The sequence below is a fragment of the Triticum urartu genome, chromosome 2A (genome assembly GCF_056163025.1).
Source record: "Triticum urartu cultivar PI428250 chromosome 2A, HENAU_Tu73, whole genome shotgun sequence".
Classification (NCBI taxonomy): domain Eukaryota; kingdom Viridiplantae; phylum Streptophyta; class Magnoliopsida; order Poales; family Poaceae; genus Triticum; species Triticum urartu.
The window spans coordinates 752,448,766-752,475,048 of NC_141874.1; the positions used below are offsets into that span (position 1 = coordinate 752,448,766).

The 26,283-nt window shown below is 48.2% G+C and overlaps 5 protein-coding genes and 1 pseudogene across 5 annotated transcripts; 2 read left to right on the plus strand and 4 right to left on the minus strand.

The window, feature by feature from the left end:
• Window positions 1-366: 366 nt before the first annotated feature.
• On the minus strand, window positions 367-1,522 carry LOC147987779 (uncharacterized). Its single transcript, XM_087540433.1, has 2 exons — window positions 1,231-1,522; window positions 367-1,113 (listed from the first exon to the last, which is right to left on the minus strand). Exons 1-2 carry the CDS (start codon window positions 1,450-1,452, stop codon window positions 394-396), a joined length of 942 nt encoding a protein of 313 aa, XP_087396559.1. The 5' UTR covers window positions 1,453-1,522; the 3' UTR covers window positions 367-393.
• Window positions 1,523-1,802: 280 nt separating this feature from the next.
• Window positions 1,803-4,518, minus strand: LOC147987780 (protein FAR1-RELATED SEQUENCE 5-like; annotated as a pseudogene).
• A 5,239-nt stretch (window positions 4,519-9,757) lies between these two features.
• Window positions 9,758-10,474, minus strand: LOC147987781 (uncharacterized). The gene is made up of 2 exons (XM_087540434.1): window positions 10,211-10,474; window positions 9,758-10,132 (listed from the first exon to the last, which is right to left on the minus strand). The coding sequence occupies exons 1-2, from the start codon at window positions 10,424-10,426 to the stop codon at window positions 9,758-9,760; spliced, it is 591 nt and encodes a 196-aa protein (XP_087396560.1). The 5' UTR covers window positions 10,427-10,474.
• A 3,610-nt stretch (window positions 10,475-14,084) lies between these two features.
• On the plus strand, window positions 14,085-14,668 carry LOC147987782 (uncharacterized). The gene is made up of 2 exons (XM_087542503.1): window positions 14,085-14,375; window positions 14,465-14,668. Exons 1-2 carry the CDS (start codon window positions 14,085-14,087, stop codon window positions 14,666-14,668), a joined length of 495 nt encoding a protein of 164 aa, XP_087398629.1.
• A 1,177-nt stretch (window positions 14,669-15,845) lies between these two features.
• LOC125540403 (NDR1/HIN1-like protein 10) lies at window positions 15,846-17,175 on the minus strand. Its single transcript, XM_048704015.2, has one exon. It carries the CDS (start codon window positions 16,829-16,831, stop codon window positions 16,199-16,201), a length of 633 nt encoding a protein of 210 aa, XP_048559972.2. The 5' UTR covers window positions 16,832-17,175; the 3' UTR covers window positions 15,846-16,198.
• Window positions 17,176-23,249: 6,074 nt separating this feature from the next.
• Window positions 23,250-24,477, plus strand: LOC125540402 (NDR1/HIN1-like protein 10). Its single transcript, XM_048704014.2, has one exon. It carries the CDS (start codon window positions 23,542-23,544, stop codon window positions 24,172-24,174), a length of 633 nt encoding a protein of 210 aa, XP_048559971.2. The 5' UTR covers window positions 23,250-23,541; the 3' UTR covers window positions 24,175-24,477.
• Window positions 24,478-26,283: the final 1,806 nt, after the last annotated feature.

Genomic DNA, 26,283 nt, shown 5'->3' on the forward strand with positions numbered 1-26,283 from the left:
GGAACGGCCGCAGCATATGCGTACGACTGCACAAGTTGTTCAAAAGGTAGGCACATATCATAATTCCAGATGACAAAAACAAGCTTCCATCTACAGCAAACCACACAGCGAGCTAGGATGACGTTTTTTAAACCAAACCACCTCACAGCAAACCCAAATGAGTCTTAAGTAGATGAAATTAAACAATACTTGAAAAGTTAACAAATCTACAGCGCGCCCTGAGGCTCCGAAACTAAAACACCGAAATAACAGCTAAAAACAGCAACCTACGTCTAGTCCCCCAAAGACACACACAACGTTTATTAGAATTACAAGCCAACATTCCTAACAAGCAGAAAACATAATACTCTCGACTGATTCAATCAAAGTTTGCATCATATCATGAAATGGACATCACTCCACTGGTCCGTCGCGAGGCCTCTTCACAAACGGCAACACTAGGTTGAAACAACTTGTTTTCTTGTGCCCAGCCACACCGCAATTGCCACATGTAGGGATTTTGCGGGGTTTCTTAGGAAGGTCCCCCCTGCGGGGGCACGTCGTGCTCTTGTGCCCTTTCTCTCTACAAACTGTGCAAAATCTTGATCGCGCATCTTTGATCTCATATCCAGGCTTGTCCCTCGCCGTTGTTGGCCTACCCTTCTGCTTCTTCCTATCAGGGGCCAATAAAGTGGATAATGGATGCCTGGAATCAGCTCCCACAGAGACAGATCCAAGGCCACATTCCGTTGAGATGAACATCTCAGAACGCTCATCTTCTTGATGCGCGCCATCTGCCATCATAGTCATGGTTGGATTGGCTGACTCTCCAACTTGGGTTTGGTCAACCAAACTTTTCCCATCTTTGATCGATGCCAAAATGGTCAATTCAGCCTTGCCTGCAATTAAAATGTCCATTACTCTATCGAATGCATCAACATTGCTGTCACCGAGCTGCACAAACTCGAGTGCTGTCAGGTGCAGTGTAGTATGCCGGTAGGATGACAACCGCGGAGGGCCTTGATCTTTCTGGTAATGGATGAGGTGAAGCGACAAGTTGTCGCGGGCATCTATTGTCCATCGCTTCATTACATGAAAGCTAGGTATCTTCTGCACCCCCATATGAAGAAGAACCTGGATGTAAAGGCAGGTCGGGTTGTTGGATAACATTCAGACATGAAGATAAAAAGATGGGCCACAATTTTTTTTAATTGAAGGAATTCGCATAGAGGCGGTAGAGTCAGGGATAACCTTGATAGCATGGCAACAAAGCATCCCCATGTGCTCAAACAAGCCGCATTCGCATGTGTACCGAGCGCCACCTTCATGGACATCGACAGCATGCATCTCGCGGCACCACTTCTCTCGCTTCTCAGCTTCAATGTGCCGCACATGGTACCTCGTGCCTCGTTCGACTTCCTCGACATCATATCTTCCCGCACGGTACAAAGCCTGACCAAACATCTCAAACATCGTCCGGGTGTACACCTGGCTCGCATGCTCTTCCAGAGGGAAATTGTATCGGAGAACTACACTGCCCTGCCAGGAACCAGCCGAAACTTGTTAGCCAAAAAGACAGTAACTCACGGTTAAGTTCTGGTCGCACATACCAGCCTTGTTCTCTTCTCTTGGAACCCTTCTTCAGTTTCTCGGTCGAACTACAACTTGTTGTATTGTTTCACAAATAGGTTCATGGGGCAAGCTGGGGGAATGTAGCCCTTCAACAAATGGTTCGCACTTTCGCTCCTTTGCGTACTGGTTTGCTTCGCACAGAACTTGCCACTAAAATAAGGTTTTGCCCACTTGTGCCTAACCTCGAAAATCTAGATCAGGAAGGTGTTGTTGTGGAGCTTGTATCTGTCAAGCAGTTCAGCCCAAGCGGCTTCGAACTCATCAATAGTTAGCATTTCATTGACAACCTTGTGCAACGCCGCCCTAAAATCACTCCGTTTCATGTAATGCGGCCCGAGGTGCTCTTTCGCCTTCAGAAGCACATGCCACTTACACCAGCGATGTGTGGTACCAGGCATCGTTTGTTCTATAGCGACCTCCACAGCCCGCGCTTGGTTTGCAAATACCAAATCCTTGTCAGGCTTCATACCAAATGCAAAAAAAGATAAATCGGGGGAATGGTGCGGTAGTAAACCAACCGGTTAGTATTGTTTTTGGAGGCCTACCACCCATCAGTCTAATAAACTCGGTGAATACCCAATTAAAACTCTCAATTGTTTCTTCCCTCATCATGACCCCCCCATGATGATGCTCTGGAAGTGATTGTTCACCACCACAAACAACCCGAAAGGCATGTCATATAGATTTGTCTTGTAAGTTGTGTCAAATGTTATGACATCACCGAAATTGTGGTAATGCATCTTGCTTCTACCATTAGTCCACAGCAGGGTTTTTATCTTGCTTTCTTTATCAACCTCAACCACATACGAGAACTCTGGATCATTTGACACCAGCTCGGAGAATGCATCCATAGTCTTGCGTACATCATCGTCTGCCTGCTCCCTACTAAGCTTTCCACAGAAAGTTCTAAGGCACCTCTTCGTAAACGGCACATTCTCCATTCTCCCAAACAGACTGCCAATGATGCTGTACACCTTCCCCAGATTAACATTGTTCTGCCGCAACTGCTTCACAAGGTCCTTGGTGTACGTGTCAATGCGCCGGTGTGATGGCCAGTGCAGCTTCTCCGCACAAGTCCGAAGGAGTTCATGGTTGTGAGGAGCACGGTTCTCCGATACATACCATCCCCCGTCATCCGTCCGGTGCAGACGCAGCATGGCGGCACAATTGCTCCTCATGGACGAGCTGTTCTCCCTCTCTGGTTTGCCCTGCAATTCATTTCAACAGGAAATTCACCCAAAAAAATGCCAGCTACCTTCTGCAGAAAACAAGTTGCACTTTCTCGACTACACACTCAAAAGCACGAAAAGAAAAACCAAAACCAGGTAAGTATCTTACAGCACAACCGCATACGATCTCCTGCATACGCTTGGTCCCATTGACATTCTGCCTGCTCTTGCCGTAACGAATCCCAAAGCCAGCTTCCCACGAATAAAGATTGTAAAATTCATACGCCTCTGGTAGAGAATCGAAAATTATGCCAAGCGTGGGGTGGACAACTACATCAGTCCCCCTGTCAGCAAATCCTCTTATGGCAGCTTCTAGTGCCGGCACATGATCAACTACTATCGACCGCTCGTCTGGTCCTTGTGGCCCTCTTGCCCTGCCAACATTAGCAGGAGAACAGGTAAGGAAAACATGAAAGCATGCCGGCATTGGGGATAACTTCTTTTCATTTCAATTTTGCATTTTCTTTTTCATTCATAAAAATAAATAAGTCGTGGCCAGTGTGACGGAAAGTGTAATGAAAACGGGACACCATTTCCCCTGGAACTAACCCCTGCAAGGACACTGGCTTAGTACTACGCAATTCGCGGTTTTCGCGGAAACTAGGTTAACCTGAGCATTACTTGTAACCACCCTCAGCTCATGTCCCCAGCTTTATGTGTTCGTGATAGGAAAATATAAAACCCAGCTAGACTAATGCACCGATTCGCCAAGGTTGCCCCTACTAGTCTGGATTCAGATTATCGAACCAGTGATCAAAACTACCGCAGGCTGGTTGTCCGGCCAACATCCTGAAAGTGGATCGCAAACTATAACTGAACAGAGTGCAATTGCCAACGCCTTTCACTCCAGCAAGACCACTGTTGCCTGGGAGCTGCAAATTGGGGAACTTTGTGGTAATATATTGCTATCCTGGCTATGTCAGGCTAAAGGCCTTAATCGTCATACTTTCACGCCTTTCATTAATCCCATATAATACGTGTTGCAAAATGACGCGATCTAACTACAGAAGATACCACCCCCAGCATGAGTTCACACCAAGGCATGTACAAAATATACTAAATCAAACCAGTCTTGGTTCAGATGTTGCAAAGATTGAAATCCGTCAGATAACTAATGTCTAGATGCACGTATGCCTGGCAATCGATAAAAATGGTTTTGGCACGAGCGTAAGAACATCAACGATATACCTGCGCTTCCAGCCAACTCTGATGGTGGTGCTTGCGGCTGCTCGGGCATAGTGAGTGGAGGACTGTACCGAGTTGCATGAGACGACGGGCGGCGCCGACCCAGCGGCGCTCCTAGACGCCACATCGCCTCCACCAGAGCTGAAAGTGGTACAGGACCCGCCGGAGAACTCTACATCAGGAGAACCCCTCTCTGCCCCCCGCTGCGCGCCCCCTGATCCGGCGGACGGATGTCAGGAGAGAACGCTCGCATGACTGCATCCGGGGAGCCTACGACCGAGGCGGCCGCCGCGGCGGCTCCGCCGCCCGAGATGGACGCCCCCAAGTGCGCTCCTGGATCTCTGGCCGCCGACGTCGATCTGCAACACCGGCGAGTGTAGCAACATCGTTAGTTGTATACTATATGCCAACTGCAAAAATTATAAAGGAACAGAGATCTCACGCACCCAGATTCTGCGCCGCTCGCCGGCGTCGCCGTTTCGGAAATCGCCATGAGCAGAAAATGACGAACCACGGGGTGCCACCACTGTCTGCGGCTCGTCGCGGTCCTTCGCGCAGATGTGAAAAGGGACCCCGTGCTAGACGTAGGACAAGGGCCCAACCTGGTCACACTCCACCTAGCCAGGGCCCGCCTGTTAAAATTAATAATGTATCGCCCTGCACGCTCTAAGCGGACTGGCCCTCGCGTACGTCAAAACAGTACGAGGCGACCCCGCCGAAAGCGACGTGTGCGCTATATTTGCGTGTATCCATCGATTGTATGCCTGTTTAATTACTTTCACGTTTTCTTTGCACACATCACCTCGCGCGCCGCGGCTGTCGATGCGCTGCGTGCATCTGCCGCTGCGTGTAGGAAGGCCGCTCTCATACTTGGTAGCCACTTTCACTCGTGATTTTGGCCGATTTAGAGATGGTTTTCGAAGATGGTGAAGTTGAAGAAAAGATAGATTAAGGTAAGATCTATCCATTTTTTTTGGTTTTGTTTGCATGCATGATGTTTTTGTTCTGTTTGATTAGTTCCTAAGTGTGTATTCTATGTTGTTTTAGGCATTATTTCAGCACTTGGAGGAGTCATTTGGAGTTTCTGGAGTAGGATTTGCCGTGCTAAGTGAAGTACGAAGGGGGAGATCAAGGTATGAGCTTTGCAATACATGGATTTTTTTGTGATGCACGGTGGTAAATAGTTAGTCATTTAGCTCATCATTAGCTATGTGCTGTTAGTGCTTAGAGGTTAGGAAAAAATTCAAACGACAGATACAACATTTAAACTATTTTTTGATAAGAGTAGGTTGAAGATGTTGTATCAATGTTAGTTGCGTACATTTGTATTGACATGCGAGAAGCTCTTAATACGGTAATTAAGAAAAAATTGCACTGTAATTGTTCATTGCATGTGGTATGCTATTTCATGTGGTATGTTTATTAATAAGTCTATGGTTAGGAAACTGTAGGTCTACTTTGTTATGTCACAATAATCTAAATTTTATATGTTAAGATTAGGTGGTAATGTACTTAATGATATATGTAATTAGGTAAAATAATTCATCTTAGTAGCAAACAATGAGGAGATGACGTGATTGAAGAAATTGTGTTACCATCTTCGCTATCCCTTTTGAGATGATGACCACATACATGCAAGTGCTATTTTCATATTTTTGATAGCAGAAAGAAAAATCCGTGTGTAATATTGATGTTCATGTGATAATAGGTTGACTCCGTTCATATATTACTGGTGACGGATATTTATTCGAACTATTTGGACGCTTAATTGCATTTGCAAGCACATCCATATTGGACCTAAGGTATAAAATGACGCCGTAATTTTGTTAATATTTTTTATATTGATGTACTGTCATGCCGCTGCAAATATTATTATTTGTAAATAAATGAATTTTATCGTATGATATGAAAAACATTATATCATGCCGGAAGAAATTAGATATTTTACTCATATGATATTAAAATGTTATTATCGTAATATTATGTTTAGTGGTTGTTTGGATAGCGAGTACTTACCCTCAGTTTTGTCATAACCTGTTGTAAGAAAATTATGTAGAAAACCATATTTTACTAATAGTCGTTTTTCCAGAAGCTAAGTTTTTGCATGTTACGAGAACTATTTTAGGATATTTTTGGGGTAGTTAGAGAAAAGCAAACAGAGTTTTAGTTTGTTACGCTCGTAGACGAGTTAGAGAAAAATAGATCTTTAAATACCTGTTAACCAAACAACCCCTTAAAGTCTAAGCAAATGATTCTAAAAACAAACCGAATATTTATAACGAAAATACGGTTATTATTTTAGTCGTAAGATATGTAAATGTTGTCATCGTTACTAAATGTTCAGTTACTAATTATTTGAAATGTAAACATGTATGTTGGTTAGGTACTATGGAAAATTTAGTAGTGTACTATGGGAACGTCTTACGCGACGGTCCATTCGGGGTGGATGTGTCCTTGTGCGAGTCGACTACAGTTGTAGTGAGAGACATTGTCAACGTGGGTTACGCAGTTGTTAGAAGGTGCATCCGAGCGGTGTTTGGCCCAGGGATGCAGGGAAAAAAATGAGCCTTCGTTGTTGATGGAGGAAATGATGGGACAGTTGCCCGTTGGGGTTTGCGGCCTGTCACAGGTGATCGGTCGTGGGGGTCGTACATGAGGTTTGCAAGCAATCCCAATAACTCAATGTATGGTCAGCGGATGGTGTATGTGGAGTTCATTTCAGTCACTGATGTTGCCGGATGCAGTAGCAGGGGTGGTGAGGTCGAGTTGGCCATCACACCAGCCCCTAGCATCGGCCCATCGGAACCGACGGGCGGCCAGCCTGTGTATGACACAGGATATTGGTCTGCGGCCGTTGACATGAGCGAACATGTGGAGGGATTGCCGGAGGCGCTGGATGATGATGATCATTCTTCTGCGTCTTCGGAGTCAAGCGGAGAAGAAGATGTTCCTCCTCAGAGGGCGGTCGCGGCGGCACTGCAACCTGGGTTTTTACAGGATATGAGCATCACCAACAAATTTCACTCTGCTTCTGGCCTAGGAGCGAGAAGCCTGGAGGTTGGGCAAGTTTTCCCAGACAAGAAGTCTGCTTACCAGGCAATGGGTAGCTATGCAATCGGCATCCACCGCCAGCATAGAGTGAAGCAGTCTGATAAAAAAGAGTTGAAGGTCATATGCATCCACACCGCGAAAGGTTGCCGCGGAAGAGTTCTCGCTAGACTGAAGCCTGGGGTATGTCAGTCATGGCATATCACAAAAATAGTGGAGCATACCTGTGAGCAAACTGTGACTCTTTCAGATCACTGCAATGTGACAGCAAAATTTGTGGCACAGACGATGGAAACAATTGTGCAGGGAAGCCTCAAGATTAGTGTTAGGGCTCTGCAAAAAGATGCAGAGGATCTAATTGGATTCCCTGTTAGCTACAGCAAGGCTAGGCGTGCGAAGGGAAATATATTCAAGAACTTGTATGGTACCTATGAGGAGGCATATTCTTATGCCCCTAGAATGCTTCATCAAATAGCAAGTGCTAATAGGGGGACTCAAGTTTGGGGGAGAGAACGTCCAAACCCAATGAACCCGGGTGAGCTAATCTTGGACTGCTTATTCTGGGCATTCACCCAGACTATACAAGCCTTCAGGCACTGTCGCCCGGTATTATCTGTTGATGGTACCTTTCTCACTAGAAAGTACAAGGGCACACTATTGGTGGCGATTGCAGCGGATGCAAATAATCAGCTTCTTCCTATTGCATATGCATTGGTCGAGAGCGAGAACAAAGATAGCTGGTTGTGGTTCCTGAGCTGCGTGAAGATTGGTATCGTGAAAGAGCGTAAAGGTGTTTGCATCATCTCTGATCGCAACACTGGATTATTAAGCGCTCTTGAAATAATTAAGGCATCGGAAGAAGAGTGGGGCTGGCCCGATCTAGAGGGAAGGTGGTGCATGAGGCATTTGGCAGCAAACTTTTACTCCAAATTCAAAAACAAGGATTGGTTCAAGTTATTCAAGAGGATGTGCATGCAAAAAACTGAAGCCAAAATGAATGTGATCTGGGCAGGTATCAATGGTGAGATCGACCGCGCGGCCTTGCCGCAGAGAGAAGACCAGAGGGGTCGTAGGACGCCCATAAATTTGAGCCGGTGGATCCGCGAGAATTGCCCTCATTTGCACAAGTGGGCGCAGGCTCACGACACCGGGGCTCGGTATGGAATAATGACCAGCAACATGTCAGAGCTGTACAATGGTGTTCTTAAAGGGGTGCGAGCACTGCCTATCACAGCCCTAATTGAAGAAACTTGGAACCGGACCCTGTCATACTTTGCAGACAGGGTCACCGTCGCCAAAGCACAAGTTGAATTGAACAAGCCATGGTCCGAAAAGATGCAAAGACATCTGGACGAGAAAGCAAAGAAGTCCCAAAGTCATGGCTGCAGGAAAGTGAACATCTGTGTATGCTGAAATAAAAATGCACCAGTCAGGAACAATTTTTCCCACCTATATCTCCCGCCATACTATCCTGCTCCACTCTTTTGCTTATGTTAGGCCGAAATGATTTTTTTTAATTTTGGCTGATGAATACTGTGCAACCATTGCCCATCTTAGACATTGAAAAAATATATTTTCAGGCAACGCTTTCCCCTCAATATTTTCCCGCCAACGCTTTCCCTCCATATGTTCCCGCCACCCGTTTCCCGCCAACCCCTTCCCGCCATATCTTCCTGCCACCCGTTTCCCGCCAACCCCTTCCCGCCATATGTTCCCGCCAACCCTTTCCCGCCATACCGCAGTCGTTCTTTCCCACCATTTTCTCCTCTCTACCTATAAAACCCCCTTCAGACGGAGGTTGATAAGCATTCGAGTGTAGTGTAGGCGAGATGTCCCATTATCCTTTCGATCGTAGTTTTCACCCTCGGATGAGCAGCACTCTTCTGAGGCTAGCTACCGATTTCAGGATGGACAATAGGATAGTTCCATGAGACGAACTCATCGGTAGTGACACCATAATGAATGAGTTGGCTCACCAATTACGTAGGTCTGGGTGGCCTGAAAGGACCTATGAGGAGGTATGCAAAGAACTTCTTAGGTTGAATGCAAGGTGGAAGAAGGTAGTGGAGCCGAAGAGTGAAACTTTAGAAGGACTACAGAAGAGCATCCATTTTTATGGACTGAGGAGAGTGAGGACGAAGATGATATCTTCATGTCGCCGCTTCCGGGTTCTACATCGTCAAAGGGCAAGAGTTCTGCATCGTCCAAGGGCAAGAGTACTGCATCCTCGAAGGGCAAGAGTTCTTCATCGTCCAAGGGTAAGAGTTCTGCATCCTCGAAGGGCAAGATTTCTGCATCGACGGAGGATGACGATGATGCCTTCATGTAGTTTTTAAGTTGTATTCCAGTTGTACCGTTTAATTCAGATGTACTTGCATTATTAGTTTGTACTCTCTTATTGTAAGGCATTATGTTCTATCTTAATTTCATTTTGTAGTTGTTGCACGATGTTCGATAATTAGTGGAGGGAAAGAAAATGCCACTACTTTATTCTAAAACTATATTTTTTTCCATCACGACAAGGTACAACTGAAAATAAGATACAACACGACAAGGTACAACTGAAAATAAGATACATCGTAGAATTTAAATAAAGCTACATTTAACTACTGAAATAAAGCTACATTAAACTGCAGAAATAAAGATACAAATGATTGCGAAATTTAAAATACAATCACAGGAATCTACTGAGTCCAACGCGGATATTTTCCTTTTCCATCGCCAGCTTCTTCTGCTGCCTTGGCCTGACGAGCCCTTTCTTTCTTTCTCTGCCTCTCCGCCTCACGAGCCTCCTTTCGCTGTCGTTCCTGCTCCTCCATGCGACGAGCCTCTTCCCTGTTTTTCTTTCCTAAATCCTGAAAAAACCGGTGTTGCTCCGCATAGTATTCTTTTAACTCTCTCTCTTGCTCTGCTTTCTCCTCAGCTTCCACCTTCTCGCGTCGCTCTTCCGCATAGAAACTATTCCACGCACGGCGACTTCTTTCACGAATCTCAGTCACTGCCCAAGCCGGCATCTCCGTGTCAATCCAACGATAGTACATGCACAGAGGCGGAGGAGACTACAACAAGAAACCAGAATGTTATTGAAGAATTTATCAAAATACCAACAATATCTATTTGTGATGGTTAAAGCATACCAGAGGCTTGTCGTACTTTGAAATAGCTATGGGTGGATCTTCCTCATAATTGGCGCACATGAAAAACTTCATGCCCAACCAATCTGAAAAATCCGTAACCTCCTTCACCTTGCAAAGATCGCCACACCAACACCGCAGGACTGCCACCCCCGGAGGCAAACTTGCATTCTTCATTTTCCTCGGCCTAATGCTTTGATCCGAGCAAGGCAAACTCATACCGACTGAAAATATGTGTTACACACTTTGCGCAGTGCCGATTTCGAGGATGGCTAGCCTCGGTGTCTCCTTTTATAAGCTCAGACGATAAATGATGGCGAGAAAATTAAGCGGGGATATTTAGGATCCCTGTAGTGTCGGCACAACAGCTTCCCGCAGCATCGGAATCCCAGTGCCATCGCATCCGGAGAGGCAAAAGAAGTAAAGGCAGGACTGATTCCTGGGCGAAAGAACCAAAAGCGTCCATATTCCCGCGCGTCGGAGTAACCGTCGTCAGTGTCGCTGTCGCGCCTCGGAATCAGCGCCGTTTGCGCACTGTTGCGCGTGCAGCAGCACAACACATGCCGCCTCGGCTGGTGGCGGCGTGGCCCACCTGCTGGGCCCGCGCGCAGCAGGCCGTGTCGGCCGGGGAGCGACAGCAGCAGCGGCGGCCGCCTCACCTGGTGGCGGCCAGGCCCACCTGGCGCGGCCCGTTCCGTCGCGGCACGCTGCACTATGCAGAAGCCGTTGTGCCCCGCGCGGCCGCCTCCTGCGGTGGTGGCTGGGCCCGCCGCCTCATGGCGTGGCGGCAGGTGACACGTGTCGCCTGCCGCCACTTGTGAGGGGGTCTCTTTTGTCAATTTCGTCCGGAGAGGGTCTCTTTTGGCAATTCCACTGGGCAGAGGGTCTCTTTCAACAAAAAAAAAACGGTTTGCGCAAACGGGCGCATACCCCCGCGCTTGCTGGGCTGGCCTGTTTCATTTTTTTCTTTGGTTCAAAACCTGCAGTAAAAATGATGTTTTTAAGGTTTCGAACTCAAGATCCCTCATTTAAAGATGCAGCACACTAACCACAAGGACAACGAAGAACTTATGTCTAACATTTCTTTCTTTTCTTTTATTTCTTTTAGATCACGATCTCACTGGTTCGCTGATTTCTGGGCGGGTTTTTTCTCTTTTTTTTCTTGTTCCTTTATTTACTTAAATGCGCGAACGTTTTTCCAAATACGTAAACTTTTTTTCCAAATTCCATGAACTTTTATCAAAATCGACGAACTTGTTTTCAAACTTGATGAACTTTTTTTCATTCGATGAACTTTTCTCAAATTCGGTGAAATTTTTTCAAAAATTGACACACTTTTTTTCTAATTTGATGAACTTTTCTCAAAGTTGATGAACATTTTTTCAAATTTCGATGATCTTTTTTAAGATTCAATGAACTTTTTTCAGAATCGATGAACTTTTCTCAAATTTGATGAACTTTTCTCAAAGTTGATGAATGTTTTTTCAAACTCGATGAACTTTTTTGAAATTCTTTGAACTTTTTTCAGAATAAATTTTTTTCAAAGTCAATGAACTTTTTTTAAATTGGATGAACTTTTCTCAAATTCAATGAACTGTTTTTCAAAACGATGAATGTTCTCAAATTAGTCAACTTTTTTTCATATTAATGAACTTTTTGAATATGTGAACGTTTTCTAATTCGTGAACTTTTTTTGAATAGACTAATGTTAATTTGCTTGTTCATGATTTTTTAAGAAAATCATGTTTATCCAAATTGACTTTCCTTCTTTTAAAAGAAAATCATGTTTATCCATATTGTTATCAAATAATAGCAAAAATATAATTGATACACAGATAGCGCGGCTGCTATCATTCTTATAATGTTCGCGCTGAAATGAGACAGAACTATGTGGCTAGTCCAGTGGTTCGCAAGATGCTTGAGGAATCTAGTGTGCGGGTTCGATTCCACGTAGGACATCTTTTTTGAGCGTTTTTGGTTTTTGGTGTGAGCAGCGAGCGCTTCCGTTTTTGCCACGTAATGGGCCAGCCCATATCAGGAAGCGCGTGGGCGCCAGAAACTCCAGCCGGCGCTGAAGGCGCCGGTTAGGAGCTCTCCTATATCTGTCTGTAGGGTGGTCCAAACTATAGCTGGCCAAATGGGCCATGCTAACTGGGCCGGCCAGGTAGCTGGTGTGAGCAGCGAGCGCTTCCGTTTTTGGTTTTTGGTGTGAGCAGCGAGCGCTTCCGTTTTTGCCACGTGATGGGCCAGCCCATATCAGGAAGCGCGTGGGCGCCAGAAACTCCAGCCGGCGCTGAAGGCGCCGGTTAGGAGCTCTCCTATATCTGTCCGTAGGGTGGTCCAAACTATAGCTGGCCAAATGGGCCATGCTAACTGGGCCGGCCAGGTAGCTGGTGTGAGCAGCGAGCAGCGAGCGCTTCCGTTTTTGGTTTTTGGTGTGAGCAGCGAGCGCTTCCGTTTTTGCCACGTGATGGGCCAGCCCATATCAGGAAGCGCGTGGGCGCCAGAAACTCCAGCCGGCGCTGAAGGCGCCGGTTAGGAGCTCTCCTATATCTGTCCGTAGGGTGGTCCAAACTATAGCTGGCCAAATGGGCCATGCTAACTGGGCCGGCCAGGTAGCTGGTGTGAGCAGCGAGCAGCGAGCGCTTCCGTTTTTGGTTTTTGGTGTGATCAGCGAGCGCTTCCGTTTTTGCCACGTGATGGGCCAGCCCATATCAGGAAGCGCGTGGGCGCCAGAAACTCCAGCCGGCGCTGAAGGCGCCGGTTAGGAGCTCTCCTATATCTGTCCGTAGGGTGGTCCAAACTATAGCTGGCCAAATGGGCCATGCTAACTGGGCCGGCCAGGTAGCACGCAGGCCCGACACGACCCAGGCACAGCACGGCCTGGGCTAAACGGGCCAGGCCTGGCATGCGGCACGCCATGGGCCGTGCCTGGGCCTGGAGGCTAGGCACGTGGGCCGGCACGGCACGACCCGTTTTTAGTTTTTTTAAAAGTATAAATATATATGTCCTATATAAATACCGAATACCCTAATATGTTTAATATTTTCATAGTGCATGCGTATTTTATTAATGCTTGAATCTAAGTAGTAGTAGTGTTATAGTGTATTATTTGTATTTTTTATCCTTTTGTAATTATAGAGTATGTCTTGTATTCTTTTATTCTTTCAGATGGGAGTTTTAATGATGTACATGTGCTAATAAAACTCTAGATTTATCTCACATAATAGTCTACCAGATTTTGCAATTTTCTACATTTTTGGCCTTTTTTTGCTGTTTTCAGAGGTATTACGAAGAAAAAGAAAAAAAATCACGCCAGACGAGTCAGCGTCCTCCAACGGGCCGGCGTGCCTGAGCGTGCCGCGTGCCGGCCCACGTGGCCTACGTGTCGTGCCTGGGCTGCTAGCTCCCGCCCGTGGGCCGGCACAGCCGACCCGGTTACTATTCGTGCCAAGACGGGCCGTGCCGTGCCAGGCACGTTTACGCCGTGCCGGGCCGGGCCGGCCCGTTTGGCCAAGTATGGTCCGGACGCGTTAATCCGAACCCAGACACATAAGACTTCGACACCCAGGCCCATCCAAAACCCCTTCTGGACACTGCTTGTCCACCCTCCTCATTTTCTCTTCTTACTTGTTTCTCTCTTGCCTTCGCCGCCGTTCCACCACATCGGCCGCCACGTCAAACCCCTATCGGAACTATACGTCTTCGTCACCTCCAGCGCTCCAGCAAGGCTTCAACCCTCTTCTCCTCCGTCGCCTTCAACCCCTGTCCTCCGACCGCCCCGCTGGGTACCATCCGCTCCTGCTATACTCACCATATCCGGCAACTGTTTGATGAATCATTGGAGCTAAAAACAGTTCCCTTCTTCTTTCTAGCAATGGATTCCGACTTGGAGTACATATACAAGAAGTATGTTGAGTCGTCTGACGGCTCGTCGGATGAGGAGGAGTACTCCGATGATACGACGATGATGCAGGTGGTCCTTGAAAACGTGGTGCGTGCAGACGATCATGTTCTCAATTTCCAGGGCTCGATCAAGGGTCATCGAGTGCTCAACCGCAACAGGGCACGCGGCCATTTGACACTGATGGCCGATTACTTTGCCTCGATGCACTCTCCGCTGACCATTTTTGCCGGCGTTTTCGGGTGCGCAAGATTGTCTTTGATCGTTTGTACCATGGCGTCCGGTGCTATGATGACTACTTCATCCTGAAGATGGATGCTGTGGGAACGATTGTGTTCTCTGGTTACTAAAAGTGCACGGCCGCACTCCGGATGCTTGCATATGCCACGGCCGGTGATTCATGTGACGAGTACCTACGGATGTCTGAGAGCACATGTGGAGATGTTGTGGTCAGGTTTGCAATTGTCATGGTTGAGGTGTTCGAACCTCAGTATCTGAAAGAACCAACCGTGGGAGACATTGACAGGCTCTTGGCAATCTCAGATGCAATAGGGTGACCAGGTTTACTTGGATCTCTTGATCGCGTGAATTGGAAAAATGAAAGAACTACCAGCAGGCTTTACAAGGGCAATATCAGGGTCATGTTAAGAAGCCTATCATAATTCTCGAAGCAGTTGCATCACATAATCTTTGGATTTGGTACGCTTTTTTTGGCATACCCATGGACATCTCCGACGAGTGATAGAGTAACAGATTAATAGATTTTGCACTTTTGCATGTTTTGTATCAATTTAAGGTTTAATGTATTATATATGGATGCAAGGAGCAAATTTAAGATGTGTTCGGTCACTAGGCGCACCCACGGGAATTTGAAGGCCTGCATTTGCTGTCCACGGCCGTATACACTCTAACTGTGGTACGATCTCCACTGTCATGGAGTTCTGACGAAATATAAATATTATTCCCTCTGTTTATAATGTAAGACGTCTTTGAACACTAGTATAGTGTTATAAAAAATCTTATATTATGGGATGAAGGAAGTAATACTTATTATTTTACCACAGATGTCACGTTAACGGTGTCGAAATCTGAATCGGCACCAAGAATTAATGGACACGGTACCATGTGCAATCCAACGGATACAGAGCATGTGCACCGTACCTCAACTCAACGAGTACAAGCTAGCCAGGCTGCTATACAACTGTGCATTGCCCTTCCTTTTTGTCTGCATGCATCCACCATGGCACCGGCCGGCATGGCATGTGGAGCCAGTTAATCTCGTTCGTCTGCCTCTGCCAACCAAATTGGTTTGCAGTCTCAGGCAAACAGCATCATTCAGAGCGCGCTAATGAAGCACGAGCATTCATATTCACGGCTCGCTGACCTGGTTCGATTTGGACGCTTCCGTAACTGCTCGAAACCTGCTCTAGTCTCGGCGTGTTAATTTGCTACTGTAGTTGACGCCGACGCGCAACTGAACAACGGAAAACACATACGCTGGCACCGGCAAGCGACAATCGCCATCACCGTCCCACTCGCGTCTCCTCATCGACACTGAAAACAGAGGTAAAAAAAGCTGGAAGGCTTTTCGTGCGAAATCATCGAGCTCTCGACTCCACTGCCGTGTGGATTTGGTCACGGCACACGAAAAGTTGGTCATGGTTCCGGAAGAAATTGCGATGAACAAACGATCATGAATGAATATATCAACAGACACAATCCAACAGCAGAGCCTGAATTTAAGAAATCTGAATATCGATGAAAATATCAACAATGGTCGAATAGTACGATCTCAATACAGGCCAAGAACTAGTAATAGTATACGGTGGGTAGTACTCCTGCTAACAAAGAACCAAAAGAACAGTAATCGACCGATCGATAGTATGTGCAAAGCTAACAAGGCAGTACCAGATGCGAAAATCTCTACTACCAAGATCTACATGCTAATGGACGGACCACGGCGGCGACGCAGAGCAGCAGCATCCCGCAACCAACCAATCGAATCGAGAGAAGAGATGAGATCAGATCCCCAAACGCAACGCACGGCACGCACCAAGGAATCAAATCGAATCGAACCGATGGCGGAATCAGAACCAGACTTTGCAGTCGGTGGGCTTGAATGCGGGGGCGGCGGCGGCGGCGCCTGGGGCGGGGAGGGAGAGCGGGCAGCTGATCCTGGCGCGGGGCCCGGGCACCTTGAACGCCCACACCTTGACGCGGAGCTTGGCGTTGAGCTTCACCTCCACCTCCACCGCGCCTCCCGCCAGCTGCGTCCGGAGGTTGGACTGGGTGACGTCCCCCTCCAGCACCTGCTGGCCGCCGAACGCCGGCTTCACCTCCGTGGACGCCTGGTGGCCCTGGAAGAAGGGGTCGAGGGGCGCGAACCCGAAGCGCTGGCCGTCGTAGAGCGCGAGGGCCTCGACGTTGTCGTAGTAGAGCCCCACCCGCTTGTTGGGGTTGCGCACCGTCATGGCGAGCGTGAGGTTGTACTGGAGCAGCGCGGGGCTGGCCGGGGTGCCGAGCGCGAACTGGGCGAGGGAGGCGGAGTCGACGGTGGCGGCGATCATCTGCGGGCGGAAGACGAAGTAGAGGATGAGGGCGAGGACCCCCGCGGTGACGAGGAGCGAGACGAGGATGCTGCAGAGGCAGCTGAAGAGCCCGCACGCCAGGCACTTGAACGGGCAGCACAGGCACGACGCCGCGCGGCTCCCCGAACCCATCCCGTCGAGAGCTGGTGGTGGACGACTGCGGCGGCGGCGGCGGCGGGGAGGAGCTGAGGGGGATTCGGCTGGATGTGGTTCCCGGCGGCGGCGAGGAGTGGCGAGGCAGATTGGAGGTGGGCTGGATTTGGGTGATTTGCGGCGAGGTGGGATATAAGTAGGGGATGGGGGAGGGGATTAATTTGGGGAAGGGGATTGGGGACGCGGTTGGGTTGGGTACGCAAGCGCGTGAAGGCGACGGACGACTCTTCCTTGCTTGTTGCTTGACCTGATTGTGCGTGGATTTTCTTCCTCGTGAGTTCTGGTGGGATTTGGGATGTGAATCGCGGTGATTTGTGCAAGGTTTTGGGTTGGGTTGGGTGGGGTGGGCTGGAAGAAGAAGCAGGGGGAAGGCGCGGGGAAGAAGTGGGTAGTGGTGGTGCGGTGGGCGTGGTTGGATGGTGGAGTTGTAGCCGTTGTGGCCTTGTGGGACAGAGTGGGTGGAGGTCAACAAACGCACGGCTGATTGGTTTGACCCTGCCGTTTGTTTGCGCCAGCCAGCTTTGCACTGCGGTTCATTGGTTGGTTGCCGTTCCAGCCGCCCACGCCCTCCTCCCCCGACCTGTAATCACGCCCCTTTGGAAACCTCGACGCATCTCCCCGTTTATGTGTGCCAGATTTCATGCCAAATGTCGCCTAATCGCAACAATTTTTTTTGGTAAATCCCATACTAATATAACAAGACCTAAAGGGTCTGATCCAACTAACCGCAACCATCAAACAAGCTCAATCAAACGGCCTATTATAAACTGCTTAAATGACGAACGATCTAACATGTTTACCAAATGTAGGGCTAACCATTAATATTCTACCTAATATTCGCATGCAATTAATTCTATTGTCAAAGATTAATGTGCATTGCGCGTACATATTTTTTATGCTGGTGACTACAAATGCGACATCTCGGTCTGTCTATATTGCCAAAGGATGTTTTCCAAACCATGGAATTCGTGTTTCATATTCCTCACAATTTAGCTCTTCTCCTTGGCACAATTTAGCTCGTGTTTACAATTCCGAATTCACTAAACCTTTATTTTCCGTCGAATGTTACATTAGGGCATCTCCAACGTTGACCCCCAAACGGACACGGCAGATGTCCTTTCTTTTGGGCGGACGTGGTCCGCGGACATAATGCGAGAGCCGGCCATGCAATCATGTTCTCTAAACGTCCTTCTATGCAAGTGCATGTCACGGTTAAGGAGAGAGGTGGAATGTTCGGATGTCCGACGTGCTGGCTTTTGATTGGCTAGACGGATGTACGAACACCCCCAAAGACCCCCCAAGTGTACCTAGCCTGAAGGAGTTTGGAGTTCGGATGCATTTTGTGAAAACTTGGGGGATAACATTGGATGGCAAAAAGTGTCCAAACTCCCACAAATGACAAATGCCGGAGCTTTGAGGGTCCCCTTTGAAGATGCTCGGATGCAATTACATCATCAACATGGTTGGATGATTAGAACGTGGTTGTACCCACAACCAATGGCGTATCCACGTTATAGTTGTGTGGTCAACTAACCCCACATCTATTTTGCTAATCCTTCATATACATGTATGTATTCATATAAAAAAATTCAAAAGCCATGTAATTTTTTTGATAATTCTCTTTAAGCTCACAGTTTATCGTCCTGGCGCTGCCATTGACCCACAACTAATTAGATATGGGTGTTGTGACTTTCGTGATGTAATTTTCTTTAACCGAGTTGAATAAAGAAAATAAGCAAGGCGTGCATGTTTGTACGCATATAAATTATAATTAGTGTTTCTCAATCAACATCTAGTCTGCACATAGTCAATGGCAAATCTAACAGTTGGCAGGAAGCATTTTTTTTTTCTGTAGCTCAGATGGTTAGATTCATTGTGGTGGAACTATCCCACCAGGGTTCAAGTCCTCGTGTTCGAATTTTTAGAATTTCTTTTATGATTACCTACGGCGTTCGTTCAGTGGGAGGAGACGTTCTCATTGACCGTGAGGCGTATGTGGTGTCAATCTCAAAATATGATTTGAGTTCAGTATCTTCAAGGTGTTCATAGAGATAAGATGTGCCTGGGATAAACGGATATGCATACATGTGAACATCTACGGTTATACTGCGCTAAGAAAATGGTTACCAGAAGACAATTTTTTTCAGAGTTAAGCGCATGCTACTTTGCAGTTTGCACGCACGAATAGCAACACGTGATAATCACCTCCCACGAGACCGGACCGGGCAGCATTCTACCGGGAACCACGTTGATAATCAAGGGGGCAACCACACGAAAAACTAACCGCAGGAACGTGGTGGGCCAAGGCAGATCAGCCATCCGGGCCCCATGCATGCATGTGCTCTGCTTCTCCCCCGAGATCTGACGAGTTCATTTTTCTCCCCACAAATTAAAAAAAAAAACACGCGGTAAATGGCCACTTCATCTCAACCCTGCAACTGGTCAAACTCGTTTCCCTTTAAAAAAAACTGGTCAAACTCGTACGATTGTGCCGTATCCACCACATGGATAATCTAGTTTACGTACGTACGAACGGGCAGGTACGTGCCCAGGGGGCCGGGTTCCCTGTCGGTCGTTTCGTGCGATCTTTCGCATGGATTAAATCGCCGACGACACCGATCGGTGGCACCGTGACAGTGGCAGAGTATCAGTGAATTTAGCCTCAGGTGGCCTGAGATAGTTTTTTTTCTTTTGGAACACGTCAGGCCGGTGGCCTGAGATAGTTGAAGCGTTCGCCTGACGTGTTCTTCGACTCGCTCGGGTCAAGGCCACGTCGCTCGCATCGTAGTACATGTCACTTTCCTTTTTTTTTTTGAAAGTTAGTACATGTCACTTTCAACGTCGCGCGCGCGCACACACGGTTCGTGTAAGTTTCCACGGGAGATTTCGGACGGCTCTTCCATCTTCTTCATCTGTGTTGTGTTCAGTTTATCTTTTTTTTTTTGCGGGTGATGTGTTGTGTTCAGTTTATCTGGAGAGAGAAGCAAGCGATCGGCGTCAGTTCGTCGCGCGGAGCCGCGTGACGACTTAACTGCGTTTACTAGTCCATCACCGACAACTTTTCGTTTCTTTGTATCGAGAAAACGACTCGCGTGTTTCTTCAGCGTAAACAGCAAACAAAGCTTCTTCTTTTTCGAAATTGCTCTGAGTACGATGAAAAGGGCGTACGACTTCCAAAATTACACTCCTGAGCTAGCGTGTACGCCACACGATTCGCTTCCTTTCGTTAATGAAATCGGAGCCCCCCACCCCCCCTCTTTTGCTAAAAAAAAACACGATTCGCTTCCCTTGGGCAATACATGAAAAAAAAAACTTTGCCAAAGAGGTCCTCTGTACACAGATGGTCCGCGAATATCGGTGCTACAACTGACGCAGAAGAACCTCCTTCCTGAAGAGTATTAACAACCCCTGCACAATCAGACTAGATAACCAGAGTTTGACAGCCAATTTGATTTGCGAGATGAATTCCGTCTAGAACTGCTCGCAACAGTAGCCGCGTCTGTCGCATATGGAATAAGCTGGGAGCCCGCCTCCCCTTATCATCTCTAATCACCAAACCAGTAGCTTCTGATCCCAGATTAATATCATACTTCGCATCAACATCTAAAGTGACAAATCCTTTAGACGCGCGACACTGGGTACTTGACTTTGGTTGTGAGTCTTTACTGATGTTCTAACGAAACTTGAAACCAAAACTTGGATTGACAATGCCGCACGCGATGAAGACTACATGGTTTCTTCATGGATCTTTTGTCTTCTCCTCCACCAAATGTACCAAGCTGATGTCAAGATTGTTTCTCTTATGTACTTCACCTATGCACCAACCGGCTTCATAAACTTTCCTACCAACAAATAATCTAAATCAGTGATATCCAAGCGATCGACTTCACAAACTTCTATAACCACCTCCCTCGAGCCGAGCTTCAACCAAATTTCCTTTGCCTCTGCACATTGAAAGAGGTCATGTTTTATATCCTCGCAATGTATTTTGCAGACTGGACACACACTATTGTTTATTATGTGAGATTGGCCAATACACCATAATAAGGAAGAATACCGTGTAAACATTTCCAGGCGAAAATGTTAACTTTTGCTGGTACGAGGCAATTCCACACATCTCTCCAAACCAAGTTTAAATATGATGACTGAGACCCATCCATTCTTTTCATGGAGCCGCCAAAAGTCGATTCCCACTCTATGCGGTAAGTAGAGCGGAATGAAAAGAGCTCATTCTTGTTATATTTCCATGCCACGAAATCACCCATGCCATTCCGACTCAAAGGAATAGCCAATATTTGGTGTGCATCAAACTCCTAGAAAATGGTTCGAACGAAATCAACATCCCATGTCCCTGTACCACGATCAATTAGTTCATGGACATATCTTAGTAAGCAATGGCCTTTGGGCGTCAAGACCCTTCCAGTATTAATATATGGCAGCCATGTGTCCTCCCATATCTCAATCTGTTGACAGTCTCTACGCGCCAGATCGCCCCCTTATTAACAGTATTGAGACCACACAATATACTCTAACCACGCGAAAGATGAGCCCTATTTAAGTTTGGCATTAAGAATCTTACTATCAGGATAATACTTGATCCTCAACACTCATTCACGCAAGCTATTTGATGCCTCCATTAATGTCCAAATTTGCTTCGCAAGCATTGATAGGTTGAAACAGTGAGGGTCCCTAACCCCATTCCACCTCTAGATTCTGGAACACATACTTCCAGTAGGCAAACCAGTGCATCTTCTTATTTCTGACGTCATCACCCCACCAACACTGCGCTATTGCATCCATGATTCGTTTGCATGTTTTTGGAATCCTGAATATAGACATTGCTTATGTCGGAAGAGCTTAGGATACAACTTTAAGTAGAACTTCTTTGCCACCAATGGATAACATTTTCTCTTTCCATCCTTGCACTAGTTGACAAACCTATCCACCAAGTATTGGAAATTGTCACTCTTTTCAGCCCCGACTAACAAGTATTTTTTCAGTTAATGCCTCCACAAGAGTATTAAGAGTTATGCACACATCAACTCTTTTATCCACAGTTATATTTAGGCTGAAGTACACCGATGGCTTTCTTCACATCTTTCGTAGCCGCTTCTTGACATTGGGCGAAGTGAATATTTTTGTTACCTTTTGGGCACGAAATTGTTTTGACTAATATGGCCTATGGGGGATAGATGCTATCCGCGAGGCAGTAACCCATCGAGTAGTTGTGCCCCTTGACCGAATACTTGCAAGCATGAGCATCTCCTATAATAAGCCTAGAAAACAGTGGTGATCTCGACAGCACACTCAAGTCATTGTGAGAGTCGGGGAAACCAAAGAGTGAACGCCATATGTAAAGATCCTTCGTTGCAAGTGCCTCAAGAATGATCGTTGAGTGCTCTCAAGTATTCCAGTCCAAAAACATCGATCACTGCTTTAGTCTATCTTCGAACGGCCTCCAAGATTGTGCCTTCACCAACGCGGTCATAGTCGTCAACCGCATCGGCTGAACACCCATATGCCAATACTCAAACAACCCCAATGCACTTCATCGAAGGAGTTGCGCTTATCTCTCCGCTTGCATTTCTTTGAAGCTTAAACCAATCATCATACTTCTCAACAACTTTTGCAATGGTCGGAAAAGGACTTGTGTGCATCTGAAAGCGCCGGCGAAAGTACATCTTCAGATATGTTGGATTTGGATGTGGCCGGGGGATGGTAGCCGGGAGGTGCGCCGGCGAAGAGGCTATGGCGGGGAGAGGCGTGGGAGAGGTTGAGTTTTTCCACTGAGCGGGAGCGGCGGAATAAATGTAGGCGCCGAATAGGAGGTGGAGTAAAATTTATCCTTCTTTATTCGGTTCAGGGGATCGACTAGGTGTCGATTATACCTGGCCAAACCTCGGGCCAGGCCGGGCCTAGCCAAGCCCAAGGCAAAAACCTAGGCCCGGGCCCGGGCCTGTTTTTTGGGCCCAAGCCCAGCCCGAACATGTAAAAGCCCGACGGGCCTCGGGCCGGGCCCCTTCAAAAAAATGCAAAAACAACAGGCCCGGCCCGGTCATCGGGCTCAAAATCTAGGTCCGAGCCCGTCCCGGAAGCAATATCAGGCTGGGCCTGGTTGGGCTTTTTCGGGCCAGGCCGGCCGGGCCGGGCTTCCCATGGCCAGGACTAGTGCCGATTAAAGAAGTACAAGCAGAAATTACTTCTCTAGCGTCGGATAGGGGATCGGTTAAGTTGGCCTGATTGATCTTTAGTTTGGACATTGATCTTTGCCCTCTGTGAGATGAGTCCCACGAGAAATGACCAGAATACCCCCGGCCACCAGATTGACCTCGCACGCAGCAACGCCAGGAGACGGCGGCGGCGCCCTCCCAACGTCTTCTTCCACGCCAAAACCTTCAACAAATCACCGCGAGCGATTCCAATCACAAATCCCACAAAAACTCACAAGGAAGAAAATCCTGGCACAATCATCAGGCAACAAGGAAGAAAGAGTCGTCGCCTCCACGCGCTTACCCAACCGCGTCCCCCAATCTCTTCTACTTATATACTACCTGTCTCGCCACAATCCACTATCCAATCCAACCCACAATCTAGCTAGCTCGCTCCTCCTCGCCGTCGCCGCCGGAATCCCCTCCCTTGGAGCCACCAGCACCAGCAGCACCAGCAAAGCAAGCCGCCGGACTCTTACGATGGGTTCGGGGAGCCGCGCGGCGTCGTGCCTGTGCTGCCCGTTCAAGTGCCTGGCGTGCGGGCTCTTCAGCTGCCTCTGCAGCATCCTCGTCTCGCTCCTCGTCACCGCGGGGGTCCTCGCCCTCATCCTCTACTTCGTCTTCCGCCCGCAGATGATCGCCGCCACCGTCGACTCCGCCTCCCTCGCCCAGTTCGCGCTCGGCACCCCGGCCAGCCCCGCGCTGCTCCAGTACAACCTCACGCTCGCCATGACGGTGCGCAACCCCAACAAGCGGGTGGGGCTCTACTACGACAACGTCGAGGCCCTCGCGCTCTACGACGGCCAGCGCTTCGGGTTCGCGCCCCTCGACCCCTTCTTCCAGGGCCACCAGGCGTCCACGGAGGTGAAGCCGGCGTTCGGCGGCCAGCAGGTGCTGGAGGGGGACGTGACCCAGGCCAACCTCCGGACGCAGCTGGCGGGAGGCGCGGTGGAGGTGGAGGTGAAGCTCAACGCCAAGCTCCGCGTCAAGGTGTGGGCGTTCAAGGTGCCCGGGCCCCGCGCCAGGATCAGCTGCCCGCTCTCCCTCCCCGCCCCAGGCGCCGCCGCCGCCGCCCCCGCATTCAAGCCCACCGACTGCAAAGTCTGGTTCTGATTCGATTCTCCACCACTGGGGAATCTGATCTTCGATTCGATTCGATCGGTTGGTTGCGGGATGCTCTTGCTCTGCATCGCCCGCCGTGGTCTTTCTAGAGATTTTCACTGTCTAGTAGTACCAGTTAGCTATATGCACACATTATGGATCGGCGGTAGAGATTACTCGTTCTTTGGTTCTTTGTTAGCAGCACTACTGCTACTACCCGTTCTTGGTTCTATTGGGGCTCTATACCATTCGAGCCATGTTGATATATATATTCATCGATATTCAGATGACTCTCATTCAGACTCTGCTGTTGCACTCATCGATATCTCTGCTGATGTATTCATTCATAATTGTTGGTTCATCGCGACTCGTTCGGGTGAATGAAGTGAAGTGCGACCAACTTCTTTAACTTGTACGGTGGTGGTGTAGATTGTTGAATCCTGCCGGCTGCCGTATGTTTTGTTGTTGAGTTGCGCGTCGGTGTCTGTCAACCAGCCAACACGTCCAGCCAAGAGCCCAAGAGGCAGTTGACGGAAGCGTCCAAGTCGTGCCTGGTCAGCGAAAGAGCCGTGAATCTATCTATCTGAATACTGGTGCTAAATTATTAGCGCGCTCTGAATGAAATGATGTTGGTGGCCTGAAACTGAAACTCAAACTGAAACTGAAGGCCAGTTTGGCAGGGAGAGGCAAACCAAGGAGACTAAGAGTCTGTTTGGTTCCTGGCCATCGGTTGCCACGCCAAACGTGTGGCGAGCCACAACCTTCTGGACGTACGTTTGGTTTTCTACTGAAGTTTGACTCACCATAATCTATACGGGCTTCTGCAGCAGAATTTTTTGTCTATGATGCGGCGCTCGTTTTGCTCGCCACAATTTGTGCAGCGCGCCATAGGTGTGGCCAACGCTTAACCTTAGTCATGGGAAATTAAGTCCCAAACCAAACAGGCCCTAACTGGCTAGTACTGTATCCACATGCCGGCCGGTCCCCGTGGTGGATACCTGCTGACAAAAAGGAAGGACCGTGCCGGCTGGCAATGGCCGTGCATTCAGACTTGAGTAGTGTGCACATGGTTCATTCAATCTTGGGCCAGTGAGTGCTCCGTCGCGACTGCATCAGGAATGTACTACAGCCGTCCGACTAGGAATCTACATACTAGTAGTTTTTCTGAGAGTACCATTAATACTCGTGTGTTTATCTGCCGCGCCGTCAGAACTCACTTTGCTCCGCCCAGATTAGCCGACATGGCATCGCAGCAACGGCAGTTAAATCACAAGAGCTCCTCGTGCCTAATGGACGGATCAGACTCAACACACGCGACGCGAGGTGACCTGGTTAGATTCGCGCGAGAAAGTTAGCGGGCTTTCCTGCTTGTCTCAAAGTGTCGATGTAGCGCGAGTTGAGTTAGTTGGGAAAAAGAATTCTATGAGACCAGATCTCACGCGAGACCCATCCTGATAAATGACACGTGGCATTTACAAATTACAAAGCATTCCCCACCCTCACTTAAAATCAGGGGGAGAGAGATTAGATGCTTTGTGATTTGTGAATGCCATGTGTCATCTATCAGGACGGATCTCATCTGCTAACCGTGAAACCTGATCTCATATAATTTTTTTCCGTTAGTTGGGGTGCGCGTCACCGTGGTCGTTGAAACACGCCGACGAAACTGAAACGCTTCAAGGATGACCTCCCCCTACACCAACTAACTCTCGCGCTGAAACTGGTTTTCGATGGCTCGATGTCGCAGTGGCCGGCCGGCGAACACAGCTGTGGTAGTGGAACCCCACATGCCGGCCGGTCGGCCTATTCAGGCTACGGCATGCAGCCAAAACGACCTGACCTCTTTCTTTTCTCTAGTGTCCCTGTTCCCTTGTCACACCGTCACGTGTAGCTTGTGCTATACAACTTCGCACCTTTCAACGGAAACCTTCTTGCCGTGAATGGAATGGATCAAGTTTTTGGCGCCGCCGTGGGGTGATGAAATTCACACGCCGCCCTTTTGCTTGTAGGGTTACACAAGAAAAGCTTGCAAACCTTTTGCTTGTAGTATATGAGAGTGCGGTGGTGATGTTGCGTGCGGGTGCAAGCGTTTCCTTTGGGTTTGGTTCTCTCTCTCACTTT